The sequence below is a fragment of the Colobus angolensis genome, unplaced genomic scaffold, assembly GCF_000951035.1.
Source record: "Colobus angolensis palliatus isolate OR3802 unplaced genomic scaffold, Cang.pa_1.0 Scaffold259, whole genome shotgun sequence".
NCBI lineage: Eukaryota > Metazoa > Chordata > Mammalia > Primates > Cercopithecidae > Colobus > Colobus angolensis.
The window spans coordinates 3,304,376-3,331,910 of record NW_012115810.1 but is presented as its reverse complement, the minus strand read 5'-3'; the positions used below and the strand labels follow the sequence as shown (position 1 = coordinate 3,331,910).

Here is a 27,535-nt window from a genome sequence, read left to right as displayed (position 1 = left end):
TTATTTTAATGATACTGTTCCATGCTCACTAATGTTTTCAAAACATATTCGTATCTAAATGGTTTTGTATTTTTATTAAATTTTGGATTTTTAGCATTATATAAAGTTAATTTTGTTGACTATTTTATTAATTTAAGAAATGTCCACTTGAAAGGACTCCCTCCTTTAATTAAATTTTTAGCCTTTATTTATAAAATAAAAATTACTCTTTATATATTCTTGAAAAGTAAATCAGATTGGAATTAATAATTGTCAAGTCATTTTAGAACAATGATATCTATCATTAAATTTCTTGAATTTTTTGCCTTCTCAACTGATAGCTATTAGGGTAAAAAATTCAATTATGGATATTGGAAAAATTGATGGTAATATTAATCTGAAATGTTATTTCTGTACTATTCTTTACAGGACCTGAGGTGATTCTCTAGTTCTTTAGGCCAGTGTTATAATGTTAGGATTTAGAAAAGATGGTAATATAGAGAGAAACAGGAAGAAAATGAAATGGGACAGGAAAATATCATTCCGACTTCTTATTCCTTTCTCTAAGTCACTAGCATTGTGAAGGGAAAAGGGAACTAACATGTATTAGTGTCTACCGTGTAACAGGCATCATCTTTCATATTTTATATTTATTATATTAGCTAATGTAATCTTTGTAGAAAATCTCCTAAATCTATTAGTAAGTCTTTAATATCTATGTTTATTTATTTTTTCCTGAAAGCAAATGAGATTTTTGGATCAAGACAGACAATTATTATTGCTTATAGCAATAACCACCTTGGAAAGAAGGCACACAGTTATGTACACATGAGGGGAGCCCTGAAATTATGAATCTGGGAATTTGTATAGGAATTACTATATAAACTCTTTATATAGGAATTACTGTATGAACTCTTTATATAGTAAATGGTCTTCTTCTGTCCTCTCCTTTTCTGGAAGAGGAAGAGAAAACTTATCTCCCTTATATAAAATAAGCAAATATTCAGGGGAGAGAATGAGAAGGTCCCATTTTAAACCCTTTGAAATGTAAACCAGTAGCTGTGGGATTTTTTTCTCCTTTGAAATGTGAACACAGAGCTGTAGAAAATAAGTGTCTGCATATCTCTGAAATAAGTGTCTGCAAGTCTTTGTCTATTCAGTGCACATTTAATCCAGATTTCAGTCTGTCTTGCTTTATAAGTCCCTAACCATGCAGAAGCATGAAAACGTTTTCTCCATAGTTCCACAATCATGAATTTTAGCAGTTTTAGGGTACTGTTGCTATAAAATTATGGCTATTAGCTTGTTTCCATTCCTTTCATAAACTGTTTAGTAGCATAATGCATTATTAGGTCTACTATCTCTCTATTATACTTGAAAATCATCCTCTCTATGTAAAAGATCTATTTATTCAATGGATATTTATTGAGCACCAAAAACTGTCAAGCATTGTTCTAGGTATTTGGGATATATCAGTGGACAAATCAAAGACACCTGCCTTGCTTATATGCAGGGGTTGTAATTATTGCCAATGAAGAGCCTAGGATGAAATATCATTGGAAGATTAAAGTTTAAGGAACTGAAAGGCCAGAATATCACAAGAATCATCTATATGTGTTTCAAAATCTTACGAATTAAGGCAGTACTAAAGAGAATGACAGTATGCAAAGAGCTCAAATGGTTGAGTGGGAATTACCTGGACCTTAGTGGATAACAGCAACCATGAGGCAAAGTATGTAGTGAGTAATGTCGACCATGAGATTTAAATCTGAAGGATGTCAGGAAGGATATGGGGAAATGGTCTAAAAATGTCAGAATGGAGCAAAGAAATGTCACTTTGCTATTCCACTCACCCAGCCGGAGGTCACAGGAACAAGACTGACACCTTTCCATCTTGCATAAGAACTGTGGGAGAGAAGCAGCCATCACTGAGAGATTGTAGGGGAGGCATTTTCCTCCAGAGAAAGACAGGTTTATATTTGAGCTAGGAAAGTAAATGTAACACTTAGAAAATTGATTTTTTGCTCACTAGAAGGGTTTCAACAGTTGGGAGAGAACAAAGGTAATTTTCACCAGCTTGTAACTTTACATGTATTAAATGTGTTGCAAAACTAATGAAACATACTGTCTTTTCTCTTGATTTATCTGGTAATATAGAAATGGTGTCACCTGTAATCATTGTTACCATATTTCCTGAGACCATTTTCTTATTCTCATATAACTTTTCTACTTGTTTCTTCTTTATTTGTATTTTTTCTCCTTTTTAAATTTTGCTCTTTTTATCATTTCTCTCTTTTCATATCCTACTTACCTGTTTATCTTTTTTGTCCAGCGTCTCTCTTAATATTTTTTGTTCTTTACCATTTCTCTTATCATTCTATTTCAAAATTACACCATCTGCTGTTTTCTCCAACCCCTGGCATCTCACTTTAGCTGTAGTTGGGACTGTGCAATATGCCATCACACAGGTAGTACTAATTTTGACAGGTAGCTTCTCTACTTCAAACAAAGAAAGCTTTAACCAAAAAGGAATTACAGGAGAGAAGACAGTATTCTACCCAGCTGATGCTAACATTGCTACCTACACTTTCAATGCTTTCTTCAACAGTTAAGAGGTGGCAACTTATTACTTCCCCAAATTCTCTGTGCTCTGTTGATATGTTTTAAACTCGAAAGGAAGAGAAAGTAGGTTTGTTCATTAGCTGTGGGACTTAAAATGTGACTTAACTTTTTTGAACCTTTTGTTTCGTGAATGATAAAAAAAAAAGTTTCTGAATGATATAGCTACTAATATTTTCATTTTATAGATAAAATGAAAGATAAAGAACTTTTTTTTAAAGGTTGCATAAATATAAGTGACAGACTGGATATGAATGTAAGCATTTGACTCAATCTCAGAGATCATGCTTTTAATGAATATTGATTCTCACAAAATATAACTTAATATTGTGGTCAATAAAATAATAAATAAGACCAGACACATATACATACATTAATCCACTTCCCTTTATTTCCTTTTGCCAAAATTGAGCCTTATTGGTAAAGGGCTTTTTGTGCATTTTAATTGTCTATATTTACTCGAACCAATTATAATTTTTCACTTGCCTGAATGAATCCATACAGGACAAAAACCTGAATATAGAAACTATTTTTCAGCTTTCAGTTTGCCAGAGGATTGATCTATAGTTATTTTTAGGATTATAAAAGATTTACATCCATTATTAAAATTATATAATATCGGATTTTTTTCCAGCAATAAAGGAGTAACTAATTCTATAATTTCATGCCAATCTCACCTCCAATCCTTCTAGAATTTGGAGGTAATTTAACCCTGTGTATAAAAAATAAATATTTTCTTTTTTGTGTTTTATTGAAAAAAATCATGTAATTTAAGTACAAATATAGCCACTAAAGTAGGCAAATTTATTTTAATAGAATTCAGTTATCCCTTTCAAAGAAACACTATCAGCCTAAGTGTTATACATTGAATATTTTAGAAATCTTACAATTTCAATTACATGTCTTCTGAAACTTATTATTATAAGGCTTTGTTTTAGGCCTTCCTTGCTGTATTAGTTGACTGGGGCTGCCAGAAAAAAATACCACAGGCTGGGCAGTTTAAACTACAGAAATAAATTTTCTCACAGTTCTGGAGGCTAGGACACCTAAGATCAAGATGGCTAGCCAGGCAGGTCTCATTCTGAAGATTTCTCTCTTGGCTTATAGGTGGTCACCATCTCCTTGCATCATTGTGTTACCTCTTTGTGTGCTTGGAGAGAGAGTAAGAGAGATAGCTCTTTGGTGTTTCTTCTTTTAAGAACACTAATTGGATGGATCCAGCCCCACTCCTACGGCCTCATTTAACCTTCATTACCTCTATAAAGGCCCTATCTCTAAATACAGTCACATTTGGGGTTGGGACTTTAAAATATAAACCTCAGGGGGACATAAACCTTCATCCATAGTATTGCCATTATAATATTTTGTATATTTTGGCACTTAAGAAAGTAAGATTTTTTTTTAACCTAGTAATTTAATGTTTTCTTTAGAGGTTTTTCCCCTAATATGACACTCTCCTATATATAATCTACTTGGTGATACAAATATCCCTTTGTTTGCTTGTACTTTCGCTTCCTCATAAAGTAAATTTTTCTGTAGCTACTAGTGCTATAAATAGCTATGAATGTTAGCTTTCTTGGATAGGCTTTACTTTTTAGATCAATTTTAAGTTTATAAAAAAATTGCACAGACCGTTCAGACAGTTCCCATATATTTCCTCTCCCTGCTGCACACAATTTCTCCTCTTATTAACATTTTACATTAGATCAGTACATTTGTTACAATTGATAAACCAACATTAATAGGTTATTATCAACCAAAGTCCATGGTTTACATTAGGGTTCATTCTGTGTTATACAGTTCTATTGGTTTGGACAAATGTTTAATGACATGTATTTACCGTTACAGTATCAAGGATGGTTTAACTTCCCTAAAAATGCCCTATGCTCCACTTTTTCATCCCTATACCTTTTCCCTGATGCCCTGACAACTGCTGATGTTTTTACTGTCTCTATAGTTTTAGCTTTTCCAGAATGTCACATAGCTGTAATAATATAGTATGTAGCTTTTAAAACTTCTTTCACCTAGCAATATGCATTAATCATTCTTTCATGCCTTTTTTTGTGGTTGATAGCTCATTTCTTTTTCCAGTAGTCCCACTTTATCTGTAGGGGATACATTCTAAGACCCCCAAAAGATGCCCGAAACCTCAGATAGTACTGAACCCTATGTATACTGTTTTTTTCCTACACATACATACCTGTGATAAAATTTAATTCATAAATTAGGCACAGTAAGAGATTAACAATAGCTAATAATAAAATTGAATAATTATAATAATATGCCAGAGTCACAAGTCTTGTGCCTTGGGACTTTTATTAAGTATAATAAGTGGCCAATATCAAGTGTAACATATAGAAATAGAAGAACAGAAAAACCTCCGTGGGATTTGGCATTAACATAGACCTTAGTGAAACCTGTTTTATTAGAGATAGTGATTTTTTAAAAACACTTAACTGTGAAGGGAATTGATGAGATAACACAATTGTCTGAAGGAAGAGAGAAGATAAAACAATTTTTTTGTTTCTAATGAGAAGAGTATAATTAAGCATGGGGAGTAGATACATAGAGATTATAAAGACAGTGATGATTACAAAATATTTAACCAAATAATTAGTATTATACATGTTTGTGATAGAGCTATGGTACACTTAATTAGGTAAAATGCCAAAAGACAGTGCCAAGCTCCAAGCTTTACATATCACAAACATCAAAAATGACTTGCTGATTGAGTCTCCATTAACATGTAAATCATCATATCTGTGCCCTGGAATAATTTAGAATTTAATTGTTGTGTTTACTTCCGTATGAAGGTCATCGAACACTATTTATTGGAGTACACGTGCCCTTGGGAGGAAGAAAAAGCCATCGACGTCACAGACATCGTGGTCATAAACACAGAAAGAGAGACAGAGAGAGAGATTCAGGATTAGAGGATGGAAGGGAGTCACCTTCTTTTGGTAAGAATCCTTCTCCTTGTTTTTATTAAATTAATTATTGTAATATACTTGCTGGTAAAATTATGATTAGGAGTAATACCCTGTACTCATAAAATTGTTTATACTTTTTTAAAATATGTTGGGCAGGTTGGAGAGAAGTGGGAGAGATAAAGCTTGATCTTTGTTTTTCTCTTATATATTTGCTTTGAGAAGCTGAGTATTGATGAAGATTTATGATATAGGAAATACAACTGAGTAAAGCTCAAAAACTCTTGTTAATTTGTACAAGTAATCATCATTACTCAAAGTGGTTTGAAAATCCAGGGAAAAATGCCTTAATTTAGTTCCCATTTGCACTTTTACTGATGGTGCCCAACTTTCAGTCTTAGGATGTTATATTAGTCCATTTTCATGCTGCTGATAAAGACATACCCGGACTAGACAATTTACAAAAAAAAAAAAGAAGTTCAATTGGACTTATAGTACCACGTGGCTAGGGAAACCTCACAATCATGGTGGAAGGCAAGGGGAAGCAAGTCACATCTTACATGGATGGCAGCAGGCAAAGAGAGCTTGTGCAGGAAAACTCCACCTTATAATAACTATCAGATCTCATGAGACTTACTCACTATCACAAGAACAGCACAGGAAAGACCTGCCCTCATTATTCAATTAGCTCCCGCTGGGTCCCTCCCACAACATGTGGAAATTCAAGATGAGATTTGAGTGAGGACACAACCAAACCATATCATTCTACCCTTGGGCCTTCCCAAATATCATGTCCTCACATTTCAAAACCAATCATGCCTTCCCAACAGTCCTCCAACGTCTTAACTTGTTTCAGCATTAACTCATAAGTCCATAGTCCAAAGTATCATCTGAGATAAGGCAAGTCCCTTCCATCTGTGAGCCTGTAAAATCAAAAGCAAGCTAGTTACTTCCTAGATACAACTGAGGTAAATGAATTGGATAAATACAAACATTCCAAATGGGAGATATTGGCAAAACAAAGGGGCTACAGGCCCCATGCAAGTCCAAAATCCAGCAAGGCAATCAAATCTTAAAGCTCCAGGATGATCTCCTTTGACTCCATGTCTCACATGCAGGTCACGATGATGAAAGAAGTGAGTCCTCATGGTCTTGGGCAGCTCCACCCTCGTGGCTTTGCAGGATATAGCCCCCCTCCTGGCTGCTTTCATGGGCTGGTGTTGAGCATCTGTCACTTTTCCAGGCACACTATTCAAGCTGTCAGTGGATCTTCCATTCTGGGGTCTGGAGGACAGTGGCCCTTTTCTCACAGCTCCACTAGGTGGTGTCCCAGTAGGGACTCTGTGGGGCTGTAACACCACATTTCCCTTCTGCACTGCCCTAGAAGGGGTTCTCCATGAGGGCCCTGCCCCTGAAACAAATTTCTGCCTGGGCATCCAGGCATTTCCATGCATCCTCTGAAATCTAAGCGGAGGTTCCCAAACTCCAGTTCTTGACTTCTGTGCACCCACAGGCTTAACACCATATGGAAGCTGCCAAGGCTTGAGGCTTGCACCCTCTGAAGCCACAGCCTGAGCTCTACATTTGTCCCTTTCAGCCATGGCTGGAACAGCTGAAATGCAGGACACCAAGTCCCTAGGCTGCACACAGCATGGGTACCCTGTGCCTGACTGAGAAAACCACTTGTTCTTCCTGGGCCTCTGGGTCTATATGGGAGGGGCTGCCATAAAGACCTTTGACATGCCCTGGAGACATTTTCCTCCTTGTCTTGTGTATTAACATTTGAGTCCTCATTACTTATGCAAATTTCTGCATTTGGCTTGAATTTCTCCTCAGAAAATGGAATTTTCTTTTCCATTGCATTGTCAGGCTGCACATTTTCTGAATTTTTATCCTCTGCTTCCCTTATAAAACTGAATGCCTTTAACAGCACCCAAGTCACTTCTTGAATGCTTTGCTGCTTAGAAATTTCTTCTGCCAGATACCCTAAATCATCTCTCTCAAGTTCAAAGTTTCACAAATCTCTAGGGCAGGGGTAAAACACCACCAGTCTCTTTGCTAAAACATAACAAGAGTCACCTTTGCTCCAGTTCCCAACAAGTTCCTCATCTTCATCTGAGACTGCCTGGACCTTATTGTTCATATCACTATCAAGCTTTTGGTCAAAGCCAGTCAACAAGTCACTAGGAAGTTCCAGACTTTCCCACATTTTCCTGTCTTCTTCTGACCCCTCCAAACTGTTCCAACTTCTGCCTGTTACCCAGTTCCAAAGTCACTTCCACATTTTCAGGTATCTTTTCAGCAGCACCCCACTCTACTAGTATCAATTTACTATATTAGTATGTTTTCAGGCTGCTGATAAAAACATACCTGAGACTAGGCAATTTACAAAAGAAAGAGGTTAAATTGGACTTACAGTTCCACGTGGCTGGGGAAGCCTCACAATCATAGCGGAAAGCAAGGAGGAGCTAGTCACATCTTATGTGGATGGCAGCAGGTAAGGAGATCTTGTGCAGGAAAACTCCCCCTTGTAATAACCATCAGATCTCATGAGACTTACTCACTATCATGAGAACAGCACAGGAAAGACCTGCCCCCATGATTCAATTACCTCCCACTAGGTCCCTCCCACAACACCTGGGAATTCAAGATGAGATTTGGGTGAGGACACAACCAAACCATATCAGATGTGAACCTTTTACTATTGTGAATGCTCTCTCTTTGGAAATATATTCAGAATACCATAATAAGTGTTTTTGTAGTTGTTAAAAGGTTCTGAGAGCCATGAGAGCCCATGTACATGACATAACTGAGAACCTGGCTTTCAGTTCCTTGACCACCCCATCTCTTGTGACCTTCTCTGTCATTGCACTTAGTTCACCTTCTCATCCATATTCACTCCATCTCTGAAGTCACCAATTCATTTATCTTTCTCTCTGACCACAGCTTCACTCCTTTCTTGCTGTGCAGCTTAACCCCTCTACTTTTCTTCTATCCATAAGTTTGTCTTTATTTGTTTATCCTACTCTGATTGCATAGCATGCAGTTTTAAGAATACTTTAGCATTACTAGTATTCCATCAGTATTACTAGTAATCTATTTAGTAATACTAGTATTTTAAATGTCTTAGGGTCTAAGTTTTAGTTTTATTCACGCCTTTACTGCCTCTTTTGTTTTCATTTTTAATAGGAAACAGCATTTTATTTAAAATATTTTTAATAGATTTCTTAAAGATGTAAATAATTGAATTAAACTTAGTTTATGTTACTTGTATGAATTAATTTATGTTTTGTTATCATTCATGAAAAATAAGTTAGCTAGGTATGCAATTCCAAATTGACAGGTATTTTAACTCAGAACTTTGAACATAATATCTACTTATTTATCGATTTCATGAAGATGTTAAGAAAGGAGGTAAAAATCTATTGTTGCACTATGGTTAATTTGGATTTTATATTTTTATGAGTTTAAATCATTTCCTTTATTTTAGTATTTAGCTTTACATTTATTATGATATTTTCAGGCACATATATATGCCTTTTATGCTTTTCTTGGTTGATATTTAATGAAAATGTGTATTAATAGTTCTTTAAAATGCTTAAACTTGTCCTATTTCTATTATTTTCTCTCCCATTTATTTAAATTCGTTTTTTCAAATATTCATTAGGAATATTCCTTTCAATGTCATTTTCAATTTATTTTGATCCCTCTTTTATATTTTTTCCTTGTCCTGACATTTAAGTATTTATTTTAGCTAATTCATTTATTCATATTTTAGCTCACAGTTTTTAAAAGCCTTGCTTATATCCCTCTACTTTCTTTAAACATTTTGACTACTTATGTCGTTCATTTGTTTTACTTTGGATTTAGGGGGTACATGTGCAGGTTTGTTACCTAAGTATGTTGTGTGATGCTGAGGTTTGGGGTATGGATGGTCATATCATCCAGGTAGTGAGCACAGAGTATGCTTTTACAACCCTTGTTCCCCACCCTCCTTCCCAGCTCTGGTGATTCTCAGTGCCTATTGTTCCCATCTTAATGTCCATGAGTACCCAATGTTTAGCTCCTAATTATGAGTGAGAACATTCAGTATTTGGTTTTCTGTTCCTGAGTTAATTTTTTTTAGGATAATGGCCTCCAGCTGCATTCATGTTACTGCAAAAGGATATGATGTCAATCTTTTTATGGCCACATAGTATTCCATGATATATATGTATCACATTTTCTTCATCCACTTTACCATAATGGAACCTAATTGATTCCATGTCTTTGCTATGGTGAATAGCACTGCAGTGAACATACAAGTGCATGCATCTTTTCGGTGGAATGATTCATTTTTCTTTGAGTTTATTCCCAGTAATGGGATTGTTGGGTTGAATGGTAGTTCTGTTTTAAGTTCTTTGAGATATCTCCAAACTGCTTTCCACAGTGGCTGAACCAATTTTTATTCCCACCGACAGTGTGTAAGCATTCCATTTTCTCTGCAGCCTTGTCAACATCTGTTATTTTTTGACTTTTTAATATTCACCATTCTGACTGGTGTGACATGGTGTCTCATTGTGGTTTTGACTTGCATTTCATTTTTTCACCGCTTGTATGTTTTCTTTTCTTTTCCTTCTTTTCTGTTCATGTCCTTTGCCCATTTTTAATAGAATTATTATTATTTTTTTTGCTTGTTGATTTGTTTAAATTTTACTTGTGGATTCTGGGTATCAGACATTTTTTGAATGCATAGTTTGCAAATATTTTCTCCCGTTCTGTAAGTTCTCTGTTTAGACTATTGAGATTTGCTGTGCAGAGGCTCTTTAGTTTAATTAGGTCCCACTTGTCAATTTTTGTTTTTGTTGCAATTGCTTTTGGAGACTTAGCCATAAATTCTTTGTCAAAGTTAATGTTGGGAAGGGTATTTCCTAAGCTTTCTTCTGGAATTATTATAACTTAAGGTATTTAACTCTTTAATCCAACTTGAGTTAATTTTTGTATATGGTGCAAAGTAGGGATCCAGTTTCATTCTTTTGTGTATGGCTTGACAACTATCCCAGCACCATTTATTTAATAGGGAGTCCTTTCTCTATTAGTTATTTTTGCTGACTTTGTTGAAGATCAGATGGTTGTAGGTGTTTAACTTTATTTTTGGGTTCTCTATTCTATTCCATTAGTGTATGTGTCTGTTTTTGTACCAGTACAATGCTGTTCGGGTTAATTAATGTAGCTGTAGAGTACAGTTTGAAGTCAGGTAATATGACGCCTCTGACTTCGTTCTTTTTGCTTAGAATTGCTTTGGCTATTTGGGTTCTTTTTCGATTCCATATTAATTTTAGAATAGTTTTTCTAATTCTGTGAAAAACAACATTGGTGTTTTGATAGAGATAGTATTGACTTCTGTAAATTGCTTTGGGCAGTATGGCCATTTTAATGATATTGATTCTTCCTATTCATGAGCGTGAAACATTTTTACATTTACTTGTGTTGTCTCTGATTTCTTTCAGCAGTGGTTTGTAGTTCTCCTTGTAGAGATCTTTCACTTCTTTGGTTAGATGTATTACATTTTTTTGTGTGCGTTGTAAATGGGATTGAGTTTTTAACTTGGCTCTCTGATACAATGTTATTGCTGTATAGAAATACTATTGACTTTTGTAAGTTGATTTTATATCCTGAAACTTTACTGAAATTGTCAATTCTAGTAGCCTTTTGGTGGAGTCTTTAGGGTTTTCTATTTATAGAATTATAATCATCAGCAAAGAGAGATAGTTTAACTTCCTCTCTTCCTATTTGAATGCCTTTTATTTCTTTCTCTTGCCTGATTGCTCTGGCTAGATCTTCCCATGCTTTGTTAAATAGGAGGCAAGAGTAGGCATCACTTTCTTCTTCTGGTTCTCAAGGGGAATAGTTAAAGCTTTTACCCATTTGGTATGATTTTAGCTGTGTGTTTTTCACAGATGGCTCTTATTGTTTTGAGGTATGTTTCTTCAGTGACTAGCCTGTTCAAGGTATTTTATCATGAAGGGATTTGGGATTCTCTTGAAGGCCTTTTCTGTATCTATTGAGATAACCATATGGTTTTGATTTTGATTCTGTTTATGTGGTGAATCGTATATATTGAATTGTGTATGTCAAACCAACCTTGCATCCCAGGAATGAAGCCTACTTTATCATAGTGAATTAGCTTTTTGATGTGCTGCTGAATTCAGTTTGCTAGTATTTTGTTGAGGATTTTGTGTCTGTATTCATCAGGAATTTTAGCCTGAAGTTTTCTGTTTTTGTGTCTCTGCCAGATTTTGGTATAAAGATGATGTTGGCATTGTATAATATGTTAGTGAGAAGCATCCCCTCATCCTCAATTTTTAAGAAGAGTTTTAGTAGGATGGGTACCAGTTCTTCTTTGTACATCTAGTAGAATTCAGCTGTGAATCCATCTGGTTCAGGGCTTTTTTTGGTTGGTATGTTTTTAAAAATTACTGATTCAATTTCAGAACTTGTTATTGGCTTATCATGTTTTCACGTTACTCCTTGTTCAATCTGGGATGGTTTTGTGTTTCCAGGAACTTATCCATTTCCTCTAGATTTTCTAATTTGTTTGCATAGAGGTGTTCATAATAGTCTCTGAATATCTTTTGTATTTCTGTGGGATTGGTTGTAATGTCATTTGTCATTTCTGATTGTGCTTATTCTCTTTTTTTTGTTAATCTAACTAGTAGTCTATCAAGCTTGTTTATTCTTTCAAAAACAAACTCTTTTCATTGATCTTTTGTATGGACTTTTGCATCTCAATTTCTTTCAGTAGTTCTCTGATTTTAGTAATTTCTTTTCTTCTGCTAGCTTTTAAAGCCATACTTATGTTGGGGTTCCTCCATTTTTCTGTTTTCTCCTTGCCTCCACAAGTAGATATACTCTGCTGGAAATCATCATTCAACAAGGCAGATTGTAACCATTATAAAGTTATGACTCAAGGAGACCTTCAACATCTCCTCCTAATTTCATTGTGTATCTCTGACATTTGAAATAATTATTTTTCAACTTTCTTTACCTTCTTCATCATTCTCCAACATCCTCTCTTTTCACCATTACTTAATAGTAATCTTGCTTTCTATTTCAGAGGGAAAATATATCATAAGAAAGAACTCACTTTACTTTCTTCCTATTAAAAAGTTATAGCTGCAAACTTTCTTCCTATTAAACAGTTAAAACTGCAAGAAAATAAGGAAGTTTTATTTTCCTTTATGTTTATTTTCTATTCCCTCTCACCACTCTGGAAACTTATGCCATTTCTAATTTAATTGACCTCTTCCTCTTCAGATGAATTGTTCTTATCATCTTTTAAACATGATAGAGTCTCCACCATTTTAAGCAGTTCCCCAACCTCCTGTAAACCCACCTTTATTCATTCAGATATGCAAGTTAACTACACATAAATGTTTGGGGTAACAATTTTACTTTTAAATATCTCTCTATATTGCTTTATTTGCTTTATTCAATATCTGGCTTCAGTAACTATGGCAGATAAGTCTATAGTCTTTCTATTTTTATTTTATTTTTTGGGTTTATGTATTTTAATCCTGAATGTTTATAGACATTTTTTCTGTGTCCCTTAATGAAGCAATTTGCTAAGATTGACCTAATGGTAGGTGTATTAAAAAGCTTTTTCATCCTGCATATACTAATAGTTTTCCACGTAATAATTTTCCTATTATATTTTATTCTGTTCCATTTACTTTGATCTCTTTGTGAAGACTTTCTTTGCTCATATCCCACTACTTTCTTCAAACATTTTAACTACATATGTCTTTCTTTTTTTAACTTTGAATTTGGGAGTACATGTGCAGGTTTGTTACATGAGTATGTTGCATGATGCTGAGGTTTGGGTATGGATGGTCCAATCACCCAGGTCGTGAGCATAGAGTATAGTTAGTTTTACAACCCTTGTTCCCTACCCTCCTTCTCAGCTCTGGTGAATCCCAGTGCCTATTGTTCCCATATTTATGTGCATGAGTACCCAATGTTTAGCTCCCATATATGAGTGACAACATGCAGTATTTGGTTTTCTGTTCCTGAGTTACTTTGCTTAGGATAATGGCCTCCAGCTGCATTCATATTACTGCAAAAGGATATGATGCTGTTCTTTATATGGCTGCATAGCATTCCATGGTGTATATGTACCACATTTTCTTTATCCACCTCACCTTAATGGCACTTAGTTGATTCCATGTCTTTGTTATGGTGACTAGCACTAAGATGAACATACAGGTACACATTAGATTTCTGATTTCTGCTCTGTATACTTTTTCTCTGTAGTTTAATGTTAGTCTTTTATATTACCATTTCATTATCTGCAGTATAAATTCTGCATTTTCCTACTTTTATTATGAGTTTTGATTTTGCTGTTGCATTTTTAGTTTTCATGAATTTCTTTCTTATTTCATCCTGTTTTCTTTACATTTTAGCCTGTCCTTTCCTGAATACTTTCTATTTTTTCTGCTTGGTAGAGTGTATTCCCAGTGATTTCTGGACATTTTCTTTTTATCCTAAAGTTGATAATTTTCAGAGCTATGATTTTCCTTTGGACTGTCAGATCATTTTTACTCTCCAATGATTTTTAGTATTTTTTATGGACTCCTAGGTTTTTTCCCTTTTTTTCTCATTTTTAAACAAGGCAAGGTAGATTCGTGCTATATCTACCCAGCTATATCCTAAGATTGCTTAACGAGGTTGATGTCAGTATGCTTCATGTTTCCAAGAGTATGTATAATAAACATCACACTTATCCAAATGCCCTGTACTTCTGCCAGGGGCAGCATGGTTGTTGGTAGCAGAGTGTGTAGAGGAAAGTACTCTAGGTATCCTGCATCACCATGATAGAAGGATGGTTGTCCATAAGAATGGGCAGATGGGTTGAGAGTGTAGGATGTACTAGGTATCTTCTGCATTTTCAAATGTTTTCTCTTTCATGAGGGAAAGTCTTAGAGTGTAAAAAAAGTGACATATTTTCCTCATTCAAGTTGCATCTGCTTATAGTTAGCAGAAATGCCCTCTTAGACTCTAGGAGTGGATTATCTGTTGGGCTACGCTCTAATGATGAGCTTTCATCATTTTCTAGTATTTGAGAATACATTTATATCATCTTACAAATATTTCATGAGCAAATAAAAATAAGCTGTATTTGTCATTTGTTTGTTCTCTGTGCCTCTTCTTCTTTATTTTTCCCTAACTGAATACATTATGCTAGTTTTTCTAGAACAGTGGTTCTCAATATTGACTGCATTTGAGAGTTCTAAAACTGTACTAATGCTCAACCCCAACACCAACCAGAATCTCTGTGCCTGGGGCCTAAGCATGGGTATTTTTTGAAAAGTACTCCCAGGTGATTCTTCTGTGGAGCTGTTGATAGCTCCACAGAAGGTTGATATCCACTGTTCTGGAAACTTTGCTATTTAAATTTGGTTCATCAAGGGTCTAATATCCAGAATCTATAAGGAACTTAAACAAGTCAACAAGCAAAAATCAACGTGATTAAAAAGTGGGTAAAGACATGAACAGACGCTTCTTAAAAGAAGACATATAAGTAGCCAGTAAACATAAGAATTGCTCAATATCACGAATCATCAGAGAAATGCAAACCAAAACCACAATGAGATACTATCTCTCACCAGTCAGAATGGTGATTATTAAAAAGTCAAAAAACAACAGATTCTGATAAGGCTGCACAGAAAAGGGTATGCTTACACACTGTTGGTGGGAATATAAATTGGTTCAGCCACTATGGAAAGCAGTTTGGAGATTTCTCGAAGAACTTGGAACTACTATTGAACCAGCAATGTCATTACTGGGCATATACCCAAAGGAAAATGAATCATTCTATCAAAAGACACATGGATGTTAGTGTTAATCACAGTGCTAGTCACCATGGTAAAGACATGGAATCAACCTAGGTGCTCATCAACAGTGGATTGAATAAAGAAAATATACATGTACTCCATGGCATACACTGCAGCCCTAAAAAAGAGCAAAATCATGTCCTCTTTGCAGCAACATGTATACAACTGGAGGTCATTATCCTAAGTGAATTACTGCAGGAAAAGAAAACCAAATCCACATGTTCTCACTTATAAGTGGGAGCTAAACATTGGGTAGTTGTGAACATAAAGATGGCAACAATAGACACTGCAAACCACCAGAGAGGAGAGGGAGGGTGGGGAACTAGGGTTAAAAAGGTAACTATTGGATACTATACTGCCCACTACTTGGGTGACAGGATCAATCATACCCCAAACCTAAGCATCATACAATATGCCCATATAACAAGCCTGCACATGTACTCCCTGAATCTACAATAAAAGTTGAAATTATTTTTAAAACTCACCAAACGTAAAGAAAGCTGTACTGCTAGCTTTTAAAAGTTATTTAATAAATAAACCTTTTATTTTATAACAAAAATAGTAAAAATAAATTTCTACTTCAAACAAAGTATAGAGCCAATAATATTAGCATTAAATTTAAGCTTGCCAGAATGCAGAATCTCAGGCCCCATCCAGACCTCTTAAGTCAGGATCTGTACATTAAAAATATATTTAGGTAACTGGTATGGTTTGGCTCTGTGTCCCTACCAAAATCTCATCTCCATTTGTAAACCCCATGTGTTGAGGGAGGGACCTGTAATCTCCATGTGTGGAAGGAGGAAGGTGATTGGATCTTGGGGGCAGTTTCCCCCATGCTGTTCTCGTGATGGTGAGTTCTCACGAGATCTGAGGGATTTATAAGGCAGCGGTCCCTGCTCTTTGCTCGCTCTCGCTTCTGCTGCGTTGTGAAGGAGGTACCTGCTTCCCTTCTGCCATGATTGTAAGTTTCCTGGGGCCCCTCCAGGCATGTGGAGCTGTGAGACAATTAAACTTCTTTCCTGTATAAATTACCCAGCCTCAAGCAAGTTCTTTATCTCAGTGTGAAACAGACTAATATAGTAACATATATGAATCTTAAAATTTGACGACAAGCAACGCTCTAGAACGTTACTTATCAAACCTTCTGGCACATTGGAATCACCTGAGGGGCTTTTAAAAAATTATTGATGCTAGGCTTCACCCTCAAGGATTTTCATTTAATTAATCTTGGGTGTTTCCCTAGGAACTGGTATTTTTTAAAAGTACTCCAAATTATTTAATAACTACTTAAATAATTAATCAAAAATCAGATTCTGAGAAGCTTCTGCCTCTGAATTTGGTGAAACGTGGAAATAAGTCCGGTGGCCCAGATTCTCACTCTTATATTTTAGCTGCTATTTTTGGATACCACTTACCTTTTTCCTTCTTCAATCATCTGAGTATCTTTACTGACATTTAGACCTAAATGTGGTTTATCAGTGACAAATGTTTGGCACTTGGTGGTTTCTAAGTAGTGGAACTTTCTAGATTTCACTTTTTTCAATTTCTCTAGTACTAATCATCTGCCTTCATCCTTATTCCACACTCAGTTTATTTGCTATAATAAGTACTCAGTCACACACAGAGACTTCAACCAAATCCTAAACACCATCCTATCGGATTTGGGTTTTGATATTCTGCATAGTGAGAATATATGATATTTCTTTAATGCTGAAGGCATTAAAGAAAATTTCTGCCTACTTAAGAAATAGTTATTTTACTTGGAAGCATTCCAAAGAAAATATTTTGAAGATATTTCTGCAGGTTCCTCAAAATTCTTTGGAATTCAACTTCGAAAGAAGTATAGCATAGAGGAGAATTTAAGAGAGTATCAGGTCTCTCTGCTACAAAGCTTGATATATGTTGTAAATTAGAGTATGAATCTGTGAAGTCATGGAATAATTTGGGCCCAAATTATGAAGCAAGCATCAATTTAGCAAAATGATTTTTGGGAAAATGTTTGAATTTGGGCATTCTTAAAAAATTTTATTACTCCAATGTATAAGCAACATCAGCAGAATCCTACTTTATTATAAGACCCAATCATAAAATACAGTGTTGTTAAAACATTCTGGTTGCATTAGTGTTGCATTCAGGTAAAAGAATAGGCCTTTAATATAGCGGGAAGAGTTTATGCTTACATCACAGGAAAACAATGACTGGTTCCAGCCTACCAGATGTCATGGTTGGGCTATGATTCCTAGGTGAATCTAAAGAGGGACTGTGTGTCCAACAAAGACTGGCTTTTGGTCTGTGTGGTAGTGGTGGTGGTGATGTTTGCTCATACAGAAAACTTTTAATGCCCACAAATAAGTTCAACCTGCTTTGGCTACTGTACTTAATAAATATATTAATTTGTTTATATGAATGTGATGATGATTAATTAATTCTCCTTCCTATTGCAATCAACTCCCCAGTAACAGAAAACTGCTAAAATTTCACATTTTTTTTTTTTTTGAGACAGAGTCTCACTCTGTTGGCCAGGCTGGAATGCTGTGGCACAGTCTTGGCTCACAACAATCTCTGCCTCCTGGGTTCAAGCAGTTCTCTTGCCTCAGCCTCCTGAGCAGCTGGGATTACAGGCACCTGCCACCACACCCAGCTAATTTTTTGTATTTTTAGTAGAGATGGGGTTTCACCGTGTTGGCCAAGCTGGTCTCGAACTCCTGACCTGGTGATCCACCTGCCCCAGCCTCCCAAAGTGCTGGGATTACAGCAGTGAGCCACCGCATCCAGCCCACATTTGTTATTTTTAATGTCATCTCTATTCACTTTGTATAATTTGAAATTGTATTTTCAACTGGGAACATGGATGAGCTGCTTTAAATTGGTGAGTTTGAAGCATAAGCTTGAAGTCAGTGAAAACATGAAAGATGATGGGGGAAATTTGTAACAAGTTAACATTTATTTTTTCCTCACCCTCCCAGAAAAGAATCTAATATGAAAGATGTTAGGATTATGCCAATTACAATTAGCTAATCTGTAAGAAGTGGAAATAAATATAAAAGATACAGACTATTAAACACATGTTTAAAATATGGTATGCAAAGATACTGAATAAATTAACACAGTCCTGGATTTATAAAAGGATTTTGCCAGTCTTAGGTGGTAAGTTGTGCACACACTTTAGGAGAAATGAAGCAAATATAGAAAGCATGACTTCAAAGAGCTAATTTTTGATGGGCAATAGCTTAGATTTGTGACAATTTGAAAAAATCTCACAGATAAACTGCATAGCCTAGAAATATTTTAAAAATTAGGAAAAAAGTATGTCATGAATGCATAACATATACGTAGATGCTAGTCTATTGTATCATATACTACCGTTAAATCTACCCAAATCTATTATAAAAGTTGAAATTTATCAGGCCTTATGTGCACAAGCACTTATAGACTGTGCATGGTGTCATTGGCAACTGAGAGAAATGTAAACAAATGCAAAAATGCAGTATTAAATCATAACTGCATACAATTTACTATTGTACTTACTGTACTACTGTAATAATGTAGCCACTTGCAGTTGCTATTGTGTGAGTCCAAGTGTTTCCAGTGTCCACTTAAAACACCTGGTGATACTAATCATCTCTACCTGAGCAGTTCATCTCTCCAGCAAACAGCACATTGCCATAAAAAGAATGATCTCTCATGGTTCTCATGTATTTTTCATCATGTTTAGTATAATATTGTGAACCTTGAATACCATGGAACCCATACGAAGTGCCACAGTGATGCTCGAAGTGCTCCCAAGAAGCAGAGAAAAGTCATAACATTACAAGACAAAGTTGAATTGCTTGATACGTACTGCAGATTGAGGTTTGCAGCTGTGGTTGCCCACTGTTTCAGGCAGATGATATAAAAAGATGCATAGAGTGAACGCAAACATGGCGTCTGTGGTGCTGGCGCTGAGGACCCGGACAGCTGTTACATCCTTGCTGAGCTCCACTCCTGCTACAGCTCTTGCTGTCAGATATGCATCCAAGAAGACAGGTGGTAGCTCCAGAAACCTTGGTGGAAAGTCATCAGGCAAATGCCTAGGCATTAAGAAAATGGAAGGTCACTATGTTCATGCTGGGAACATCATTGGAACACAGCGCCATTTCCGCTGGCACCCAGGTGCCCATGTGGGTCTTGGGAAGAATAAATGTCTGTATGCCCTGGAAGAGGGGATAGTCCGCTACACTAAGGAGGTCTACGTGCCTCATCCCAGAAACACGGAGGCTGTGGATCTGATCACCAGGCTGCCCAAGGGTGCTGTACTCTACAAGACTTTTGTCCACGTGGTTCCTGCCAAGCCGGAGGGCACCTTCAAACTGGTAGCTATGCTTTGATGTCCTGTTTGAGGCCATCAGACAGAGACTGGAGCCCAGGTGACAGGAGATGGTGATACCAGAAGTCAAGGGTTGGGGTGACGACACGGCCTCCCAAGGAAAAGGTCTGCTTGATGGTGACTCTGCAGGAGACTCTGAAGTGACTGCTGGGAAACCCTTTGGGAGACCTGACCTGGGGCCAAAAATAAAGTGAGCCAGAGTCATGAAAAAAAAAAAAAAAAAAGATGCATAAACTTATCAACAAATATAGTACAGTAATGTAAGTGTATTTTCTTTTATTTATGATTTTTGTAAGAGAAAGGATATCTGCTTGAACAGGTTTTTAAAGCAGCCCAATTCTGGGGAGGAAATGCCACAAAGGAAGAGAGCATGAGTATTTAAAGCAGGAAGGAGTAGGCTAATTCTGCTGTTTTGTGCAAATGCCACCAGGTTTATGATCAAGACTGACCTTTTCTATAAAACTACTAACCCCAGATCCTCGAAAGGAAAAGATGAATACTACCTGCCAGTCTTTTGGTTGTACAAAAGGCCTGGACAATGAGAACCCTTTTTCCAGTTTGGTTCTATCTATGCTTTGTCCCTGAAGTCAGGAAGTACCTTACCAGTAAGGAAATGCCTTTGAAAATCCTTTCAATATTGGACAATGCCTCTGGCTGTCTAGAACCCCAGGAGCTAATGCTCGTGAAGGTGTTAAAGTGGTCTACTTGCCCCAAAACACAATACTTGTAATCAGCTTCTAGATCAGGTTTTGTAAGACCTTTAAGGCTTATTACACACGGTACTGTATGGAAAGTATCATCAATGCTGTGGAAGAGAACCCCAGTAGAGAAGACATCACGAAACTCTAGAGGATTACACCATTGAAGATGCCTTCATTGCTACAGAAAAATCCATGAAAGCCATCAAACTTGAAACCACAAATTCCTGTTGGAGAAAACTGTGTTCCGGTGTGCATGATTTCACAAGATTTACAACAGAGCCGATCAAGGAAATTCTGAAAGAGATTGTGAATATGGCAAAAAAGGCAGGGGTAAAAGGTGTTAGGATGTAGATCTTGGAGAAACTAAAGAGCAAACAGATTCCACGTCAGAGGAATTAATAGAAGTTAACTCGATGAAGATGAGTACTTCTAAACCAGTGCCAGAAGATAAGGAAAAAGACATTGAAAAAGCAGTGCCAGAAAATGAATTCACATTAGACAATCTGGCAGAAGAGTTACAATTATTCAAGACTAGGTTCAACTGCTTTTACAACATGGACCCTTCTATAATATGTGCACTGAAACTAAAGTAAATGGTGGAAGAAGGATCCTATCTCATGGAAACAGTTTTAGAGAAATGAAAAAGCAAAAAGGTCAGAAATTGCAATGTATTTCCATAAAGTTACATCAAGTGTGTCTGCTTCTCTTGCCTCACCTTTTACCTTTTCTGCCTCTGCCACTCCTGAGATAGCAAGACCAACCCCTCCTCTTCCTCCTCCTCCTCCTCAGCCTACTCAACATTAAGACAATGAGGATCAAGACCTTTGTATAATCCATTTTCACTTAATGAATAGTAAATATATTTTCTCTTCTTTATGATTTTCTTACTTTTTTCTCCAGTTTATTGTAAAAACACAGTATATAATATACACATTATGTGTTAATTGACTATGTTATTATTAAGGCTCCTGGTCAACAGTAGGCTATTAGTAGTTAAGTTTTGAGGGAGTCAAAAGTTATATACAGATTTTCAGCTGTGTAGGAGATCAGCACCTATAAGACCTGTGTTGCTCAAGGGTCAACTGTAGTTGCTTTTTTTTTTCTACCTCGAACATCTTCCTTTAGATGCTCCATCATCTTCCTAGCTCTAGTTTCTTATCTCTCTAATAGATGTAAAGCAGGAAAGTTCTTACTTCACTGCTACTGTGGCAAATTAATGTCACACTCTCTAGGCTTAGCAAGAGTTTGCGTTTACTCATTCTCTCCTGGAGGTTTTCTCAGCTGCACTCTTTTCTGCCTTACTATTTATTCCTCTTCATCCCCTAGGCATTCAGTTATAGTGATAGAGTCTCTCTGCTGAAATCTTCTCAGTGCTCTGTGGCAGACCAAGATGACTCTATATTCCACACTCTCTCACTCTCTTCTCCCCGCTCTCCTCTCATGTGTGTGGCTTGTGTATGATTCACAGAAGACACATACATACACTCAGATTGAGTGCTCTGATAAATCCTGAAAGTGTGTGTTACTGAATGCAGCAATATCAGCCATCAGCAGCTAGGCTGACTTATGTTTCTCAGGCAGGAATCATACCCCTACTACCATCCCTTTTAAGGAGAATAAGGAAATATCAGACTCATGTTACAGCTCTTTCCAAAGAACTCTAAAATGTGTCTGTTTCATCTCATGACCCTTTATAGCCTCTGTGTGGGTGAAAATTAGAGTCACATAACTAGGCTTTTAGAGCATGGTTTGCAAATTCTGCATATAATCTTTTATCCCATATGGAAATAAATATCTGTTTGTTCTTGGTGCTTCATCTGAAACATTCATTTTATCAATCTATTATCCTGTAATGAAATTACTAATTAGTATTGATATTATATTATTTCAATTATGTAAATGAATTAAAATATAGAAATTTCAATGAATAGATTGTGCATGACATTCAAATACTATGAACAAAATTTTAAAGTTCAACTAAAAATGGAAAATATTATTGAGCTTTAAGGAGACTGGAGACATAAATTTGGAACAGAACTACCAAACTTATCATAATTTCGTAAGATAGATTATCTGAATATGAATTCATCTGAAGTATAACAAGGATAAAGAGGAAGAAAAGTGTCTGTGATTCAGAAATGCACAATGGTAAGCATTTTGTGAATCTGTTCTCTTAAGCTAAATGTCATAGTAACCGAGGCTTGTGTACATCATGACAGCAAGATCACATATTAAAATGGAAGTTTTTCAATTCACTTCTGTCATTGTACTTGTAATGCTGGCATGATAAATAAATATTCTCAACGTATTTGTAAAATATTGTCCAGAAAGGGTCTAAAAATAGAGTGCTTTTGGAGAAGGCCTGCAAAAGGAGAGTATTTTCACTGATTGTTAGGAACAATCTCTTTAGGACCCTGGTTAATTAGTATGTGAGTTATTAAGGCAGTATGAGTAATATAGCTAATAATGCAAAGATAGAAGTTTGCTAAGGACTTTGCTTGTTTCCGTTTATGATTCTACAAAGGCTTTCCTCAAATAGTATAATGATTTAAATTTGATTTTCTTAACTAATTATTTGTTGAAAATATAGTCCATATTCCAAATGGACATACCTTTTTTGTCTATTTCTGATTATAACAGTAATACATGTTCTTTGGAATTCCAGTGCTATTGAAAATTAGGCTATCCAGAACCTCTTTGTTTTACACAGGTCTTACTGACTACCCTACAACATCCAACATTATTAACTTCTTATTCTTTTTGAAATTCTTTTCTACTTTGTTCCTATTTATACGACTCTCTCCATGAGATGGATGTTCCATGAAGGCATAGGCTTTTTTCTGTTTATATCTGTCTTATTCACTATTAGAGTGGTATCTGACAAAAGGAAGGTGCTCATTAAATATTTGTGTAATGTAATAATCCTTTTACATATGTATTCTATTTCTGATTCTTTTGTTAACTTGTCTTCCTTCTGCCAAATCTTAAACCTTATTACTTTTCCAGCGTTGAGTCCTCTTCTCTCTCAAGACTTTCATTTTTGAGTCGTCATCATCATCGTAATCATGTGATATCTTTAGTTAAATGTTATATATGTCTCTATCTCCAACCCTGCTCTCTCTTCCAGCATCCGATCTCAAATCTCCAACTGCCTTATGACCTTCTTCATATGATGGTCCTTAGTCACCTCAAAGTTAGCTATGCAAAAGTTATCTTTGGAGCACCCAACCTACAATGTTGGCTCTCATTCTGACAACTTTCTTTTAATTAATGGCATGATTATTTTACCTGCTTCAATTTGTAAAGCTCTCTATTTCTGGTAGGCAATTCTATATCATCATTATAACCATCACCTCTACCACTAATATCATCATCAGTAATATTTATGTGATTCTTTATCACTTGAAAAGTATTTTTACAGCTATAATTTCCTCTTTTTGGGCTTGGTTCAATCTTCTGGGAGACTAATTCTGGCAGGTAGAAATATAAGGAGCCCAATATCAGTACATTGCTTGTTCACCATTGCAAGCATCTTACTCCTGGGCTTCCTCTGACTTTCGTCCCCAGCTCTCCAGTGCTATTATTTCTTTGCTTCTTTCTGTTATCCACGTTCCTGTCTTGCAACCAAGTTTCCCTTTAATGAGATATTCTAATTCACTCCAGTTTTCCCCTGATGGAACCACTTTGCTAGACAAAGCCTGCACATTTAGACTTGTGCTCATTACATGATGCAAACTCGTGTGACAAATTATTGTATTCTATTACATTCTTACAAAACAGTATTCGTGACTCACTTGTTCCTTTTCTTCTGGCTGCAGATCTGCTTTTTGGAATTTCATTTTTGTGCTACTGATTTGCTTACAAAACTAAATTACTGTTTTTTTCTTGAGCTTTTGAATTCTTGGTATTGACTGCTTCCAGTTTGGTCCATACTAATTTCAACCAATCATTAATTATTAAAGGTATAATCCTCATTTAAAATGTTATAGATTTCTATATATTTAAAATATGTAGTATAATTTTATGTATATTTATTTTTATTTATATGTATAAATATATACATATTATTTACCATATATTATGTATACATGCATAGGAAAGGACTCTTTCTGGTTCCCTAGCATTGGAATTTTTGCTTTTCTTCTCTCTGGTGTTTTTTCATCCTTGTTTGATTCATACAACCTGGCTATCGTTTTACTGCTTACCTGGGATCTTAATGCTTTAGGTTTGGCTGGATTCCAGCTTTTCCTTGGTTTTAATTCTAATTCATATATGTATATATCATATATATATGATGATATGTATATATATATATCTGCATCAAATCTCTCTCTAGAGCATGCAGTGGATTTCAGACCTGGAATTTCATCTTGAACTTCAGCTACTGAGGTGTTTTCTTGCATTATTCTATTTCTAAGTTATTCTGTATTATTGTATTTCTAAATCTGTTGCCTAAACCAAACCATTAATTTTGTCTCAGTAATCCTGGATCTTTTTCTTTTACCCTATAGTCAAAAATATTATGTTCATAATGCTGGTGTGGCCTGACTTAATCCCACCTCTTCTTGTGAAAACCTCCTTGACCATTGTAGCCTTCATTTATTTTTGCACCTCATTACCCTTATAGCACTAAGAACCAGACATGTTAGTGCTTAATTATTATTGCCTTACATTGTCTGTTATTATGTATTCATCTTATTTTTCAAACCAGATTATAAGGAATTTAAGAACAGTAAATATGGTATAGCATTTATAGATACTATCCTACAGTTAATGAATTGGCCAAGCAACTAATCGAAGGACAGCCAGGCTGAAGAATGCAGTATGTTATTTTTTTTAAAAGATACTTTATTTGCTCAATAAATCTAGGAAGAAATCAGCTTCACATTTTTTTGAACTGCAACTTCTTAGCTTGCCATCATTTAATTAGTTGCTGAGTTACAGGACCCGCTTGGCTAATAAGATAGCAAAATTGTCATGGATTCTCATGAATCTCAATATAATTGAACTTATAATTCATCTAAATTATTTCACTTTGTTTTTTATACTATTTTCTGTAATTCCATTCCACTTGAATAATAAGGGAATGTTTTTTCATGTTCTGTAAATATATTATTTGAGGATATTTTACTTTTTTTCTATATTTGTGTATTAGTCTGTTTTCATGCTGCTGATAAAGACATATCTGAGACTGGGTAATTTACAAAGAAAAAGAGGTTTAATGGACTCACAGTTCCACATGGCTGAAGAGACCTCACAATCATGGCAGGAAGCAAAAGGCACATCTTACATGGCACAGACAAGACAGAATGAGAGCCAGGCAAAAGGGGCTTTGCCTTATAAAACCATCAGATCTCGTGAGACTTATTCACTACCACGAGAACAGTATGGGGGTATCCCCATGATTCAATTATCTCTCACTGGGTCTCTGCCACAACACATAGGAATTACGGGAGCTACAATTCTAGATGAGATTTGGGTGGGGACACAGCCCAACCATACCCATTTCTTTCTATAGAATATGCATTTAAAAATTGACATAAGTGTGCTAAGTGCTCTGCACATTTCAGCTCCCAAGGAATGTGTATTATAGGAACTAAAGCAAACAAACAAACAAAAACAAAAACAGGGCAGTTTTATTGAGTTAGGTAAAGAATATTTTTCCCTATATTTTAATAACCACATTTATTCTTATCTGATTTACCTTAAGAATTTGTTTTCCTCTTTAGTGCAGTTAACTAATATTATTTCTTACACAATGGTGGTTTGAAATATCAATGCAAACATTTTTACGATTTTTCTATCCATTTTCATAACATGCCAGTGTTATATTTAGTTTAACAGGCTAAGGTTACCTTTCATACTGATGGATTTACTCTGAACTTCTAGCTGCTCTTAAGGTAGATGTGAGGTGTTTTTTGTTTTTTGTTTTTTTTCTGTTAATTGTAATTACAGTTACAGAATAAGACTGGAAACTTTGAGCAATCTTATTTTCTGTTAAAAAACAAAAACAAAAACCCAGAAACAAACAAGCTGACATGTTGATGAGATATATTTTGTTACCCTACTTTACCCAGAAAGCTATGCATAAAGTTCATGCAACAAGATAAAATTTATCAAAAAAAAAAAAAGCTGAAAGTGTACAAAATACATCTTGGTTTCATCTTTTAAATAAATTAATACTTGTTAAACCTTTGATATTTACTGAGGATATAGCAGTGAATAAAACAAACATGGTTTCTGCCTTTATATTTCATCCATTCTAGCAAAGAGATAGATGTAAAATCAATTGCTACACAATTAAGTATTAGTTGCAGTTGAGATAAGTAGATCAAGACATGTAGGGTGCTATGAGTTAGGATAGCAGGGGCCTGATTTGTTTGTACATGAATATGCTTAGACATGGATATGTATGTGTTCATATGTCTGTTTTACAAGGATGATTAGGTAGGTGTGCCAAAGTATACTACATTTAAGCAGAGAGTAGATGTATAAGACAACTACAAGTTTCTGAGGTGGGAAAGAGCATGATTTTTTAAGAGTCTTAAAGAAGGCTAATGTACCTAGACTGTAATAGCAAGGGAAAGACTGGCAGAAGATGAGGCTAATGAGTTAGGCAGGAGTTACCACAGATATTTATTTACACAAAAATATGACACTGTTTTATCATTGTGTGTTTATTTTTCACCTTTGCCCTCTGAAATCCTCTCAATTATGACTTAGTTGTAACCTAATTATTTCAATAACTTATTAATTGGTTCATTTTCATATATGAAATGATAAATATTATAGATTTCAGTAATTACTATATACTTGTTACTAATTTACTCATTCTTTTGTGTTTTAAAATGTTTAAAACATACCAGATGTTTTATTGGACTAACATTGAATTCATGATTTTTTTTTATTACTAAGCCTTCCCCATCAATATACCTTATGCATTTATTTGGATCTTCTTTTACATCATTCAATAAAGGTTTATTATTATTATTTTTTTTTTTTTGAGACGGAGTCTCGCTCTGTCACCCAGGCTGAAGTGCAATGGCTGGATCTCAGCTCACTGCAAGCTCC

General features: G+C 35.5%; 2 protein-coding genes across 5 annotated transcripts in view; both read left to right on the top strand.

Moving 5' to 3' along the window:
- The window catches only part of SLC4A10 (solute carrier family 4, sodium bicarbonate transporter, member 10), a 379,697-nt gene that overhangs the window by 187,434 nt on the left and 164,728 nt on the right, over positions 1–27,535 (top strand). For all 4 annotated transcript variants that reach the window (XM_011947103.1, XM_011947102.1, XM_011947100.1 and 1 more), the window contains one exon: positions 5,412–5,558. In XM_011947103.1, the coding sequence (XP_011802493.1) occupies positions 5,412–5,558 (147 nt within the window). The remainder of the gene's footprint in view (positions 1–5,411; positions 5,559–27,535) is intronic.
- Positions 19,311–19,967, top strand: LOC105515318 (39S ribosomal protein L27, mitochondrial). Its single transcript, XM_011947099.1, has one exon. The coding sequence runs from the start codon at positions 19,318–19,320 to the stop codon at positions 19,762–19,764; it is 447 nt and encodes a 148-aa protein (XP_011802489.1). The 5' UTR covers positions 19,311–19,317; the 3' UTR covers positions 19,765–19,967.

Coding starts and splice junctions, on each gene's coding strand:
- LOC105515318 (XM_011947099.1), top strand. CDS start 19,318: ATGGCGTCTGTGGTGCTGGCGCTGAGGACCCGGACAGCTGTTACATCC.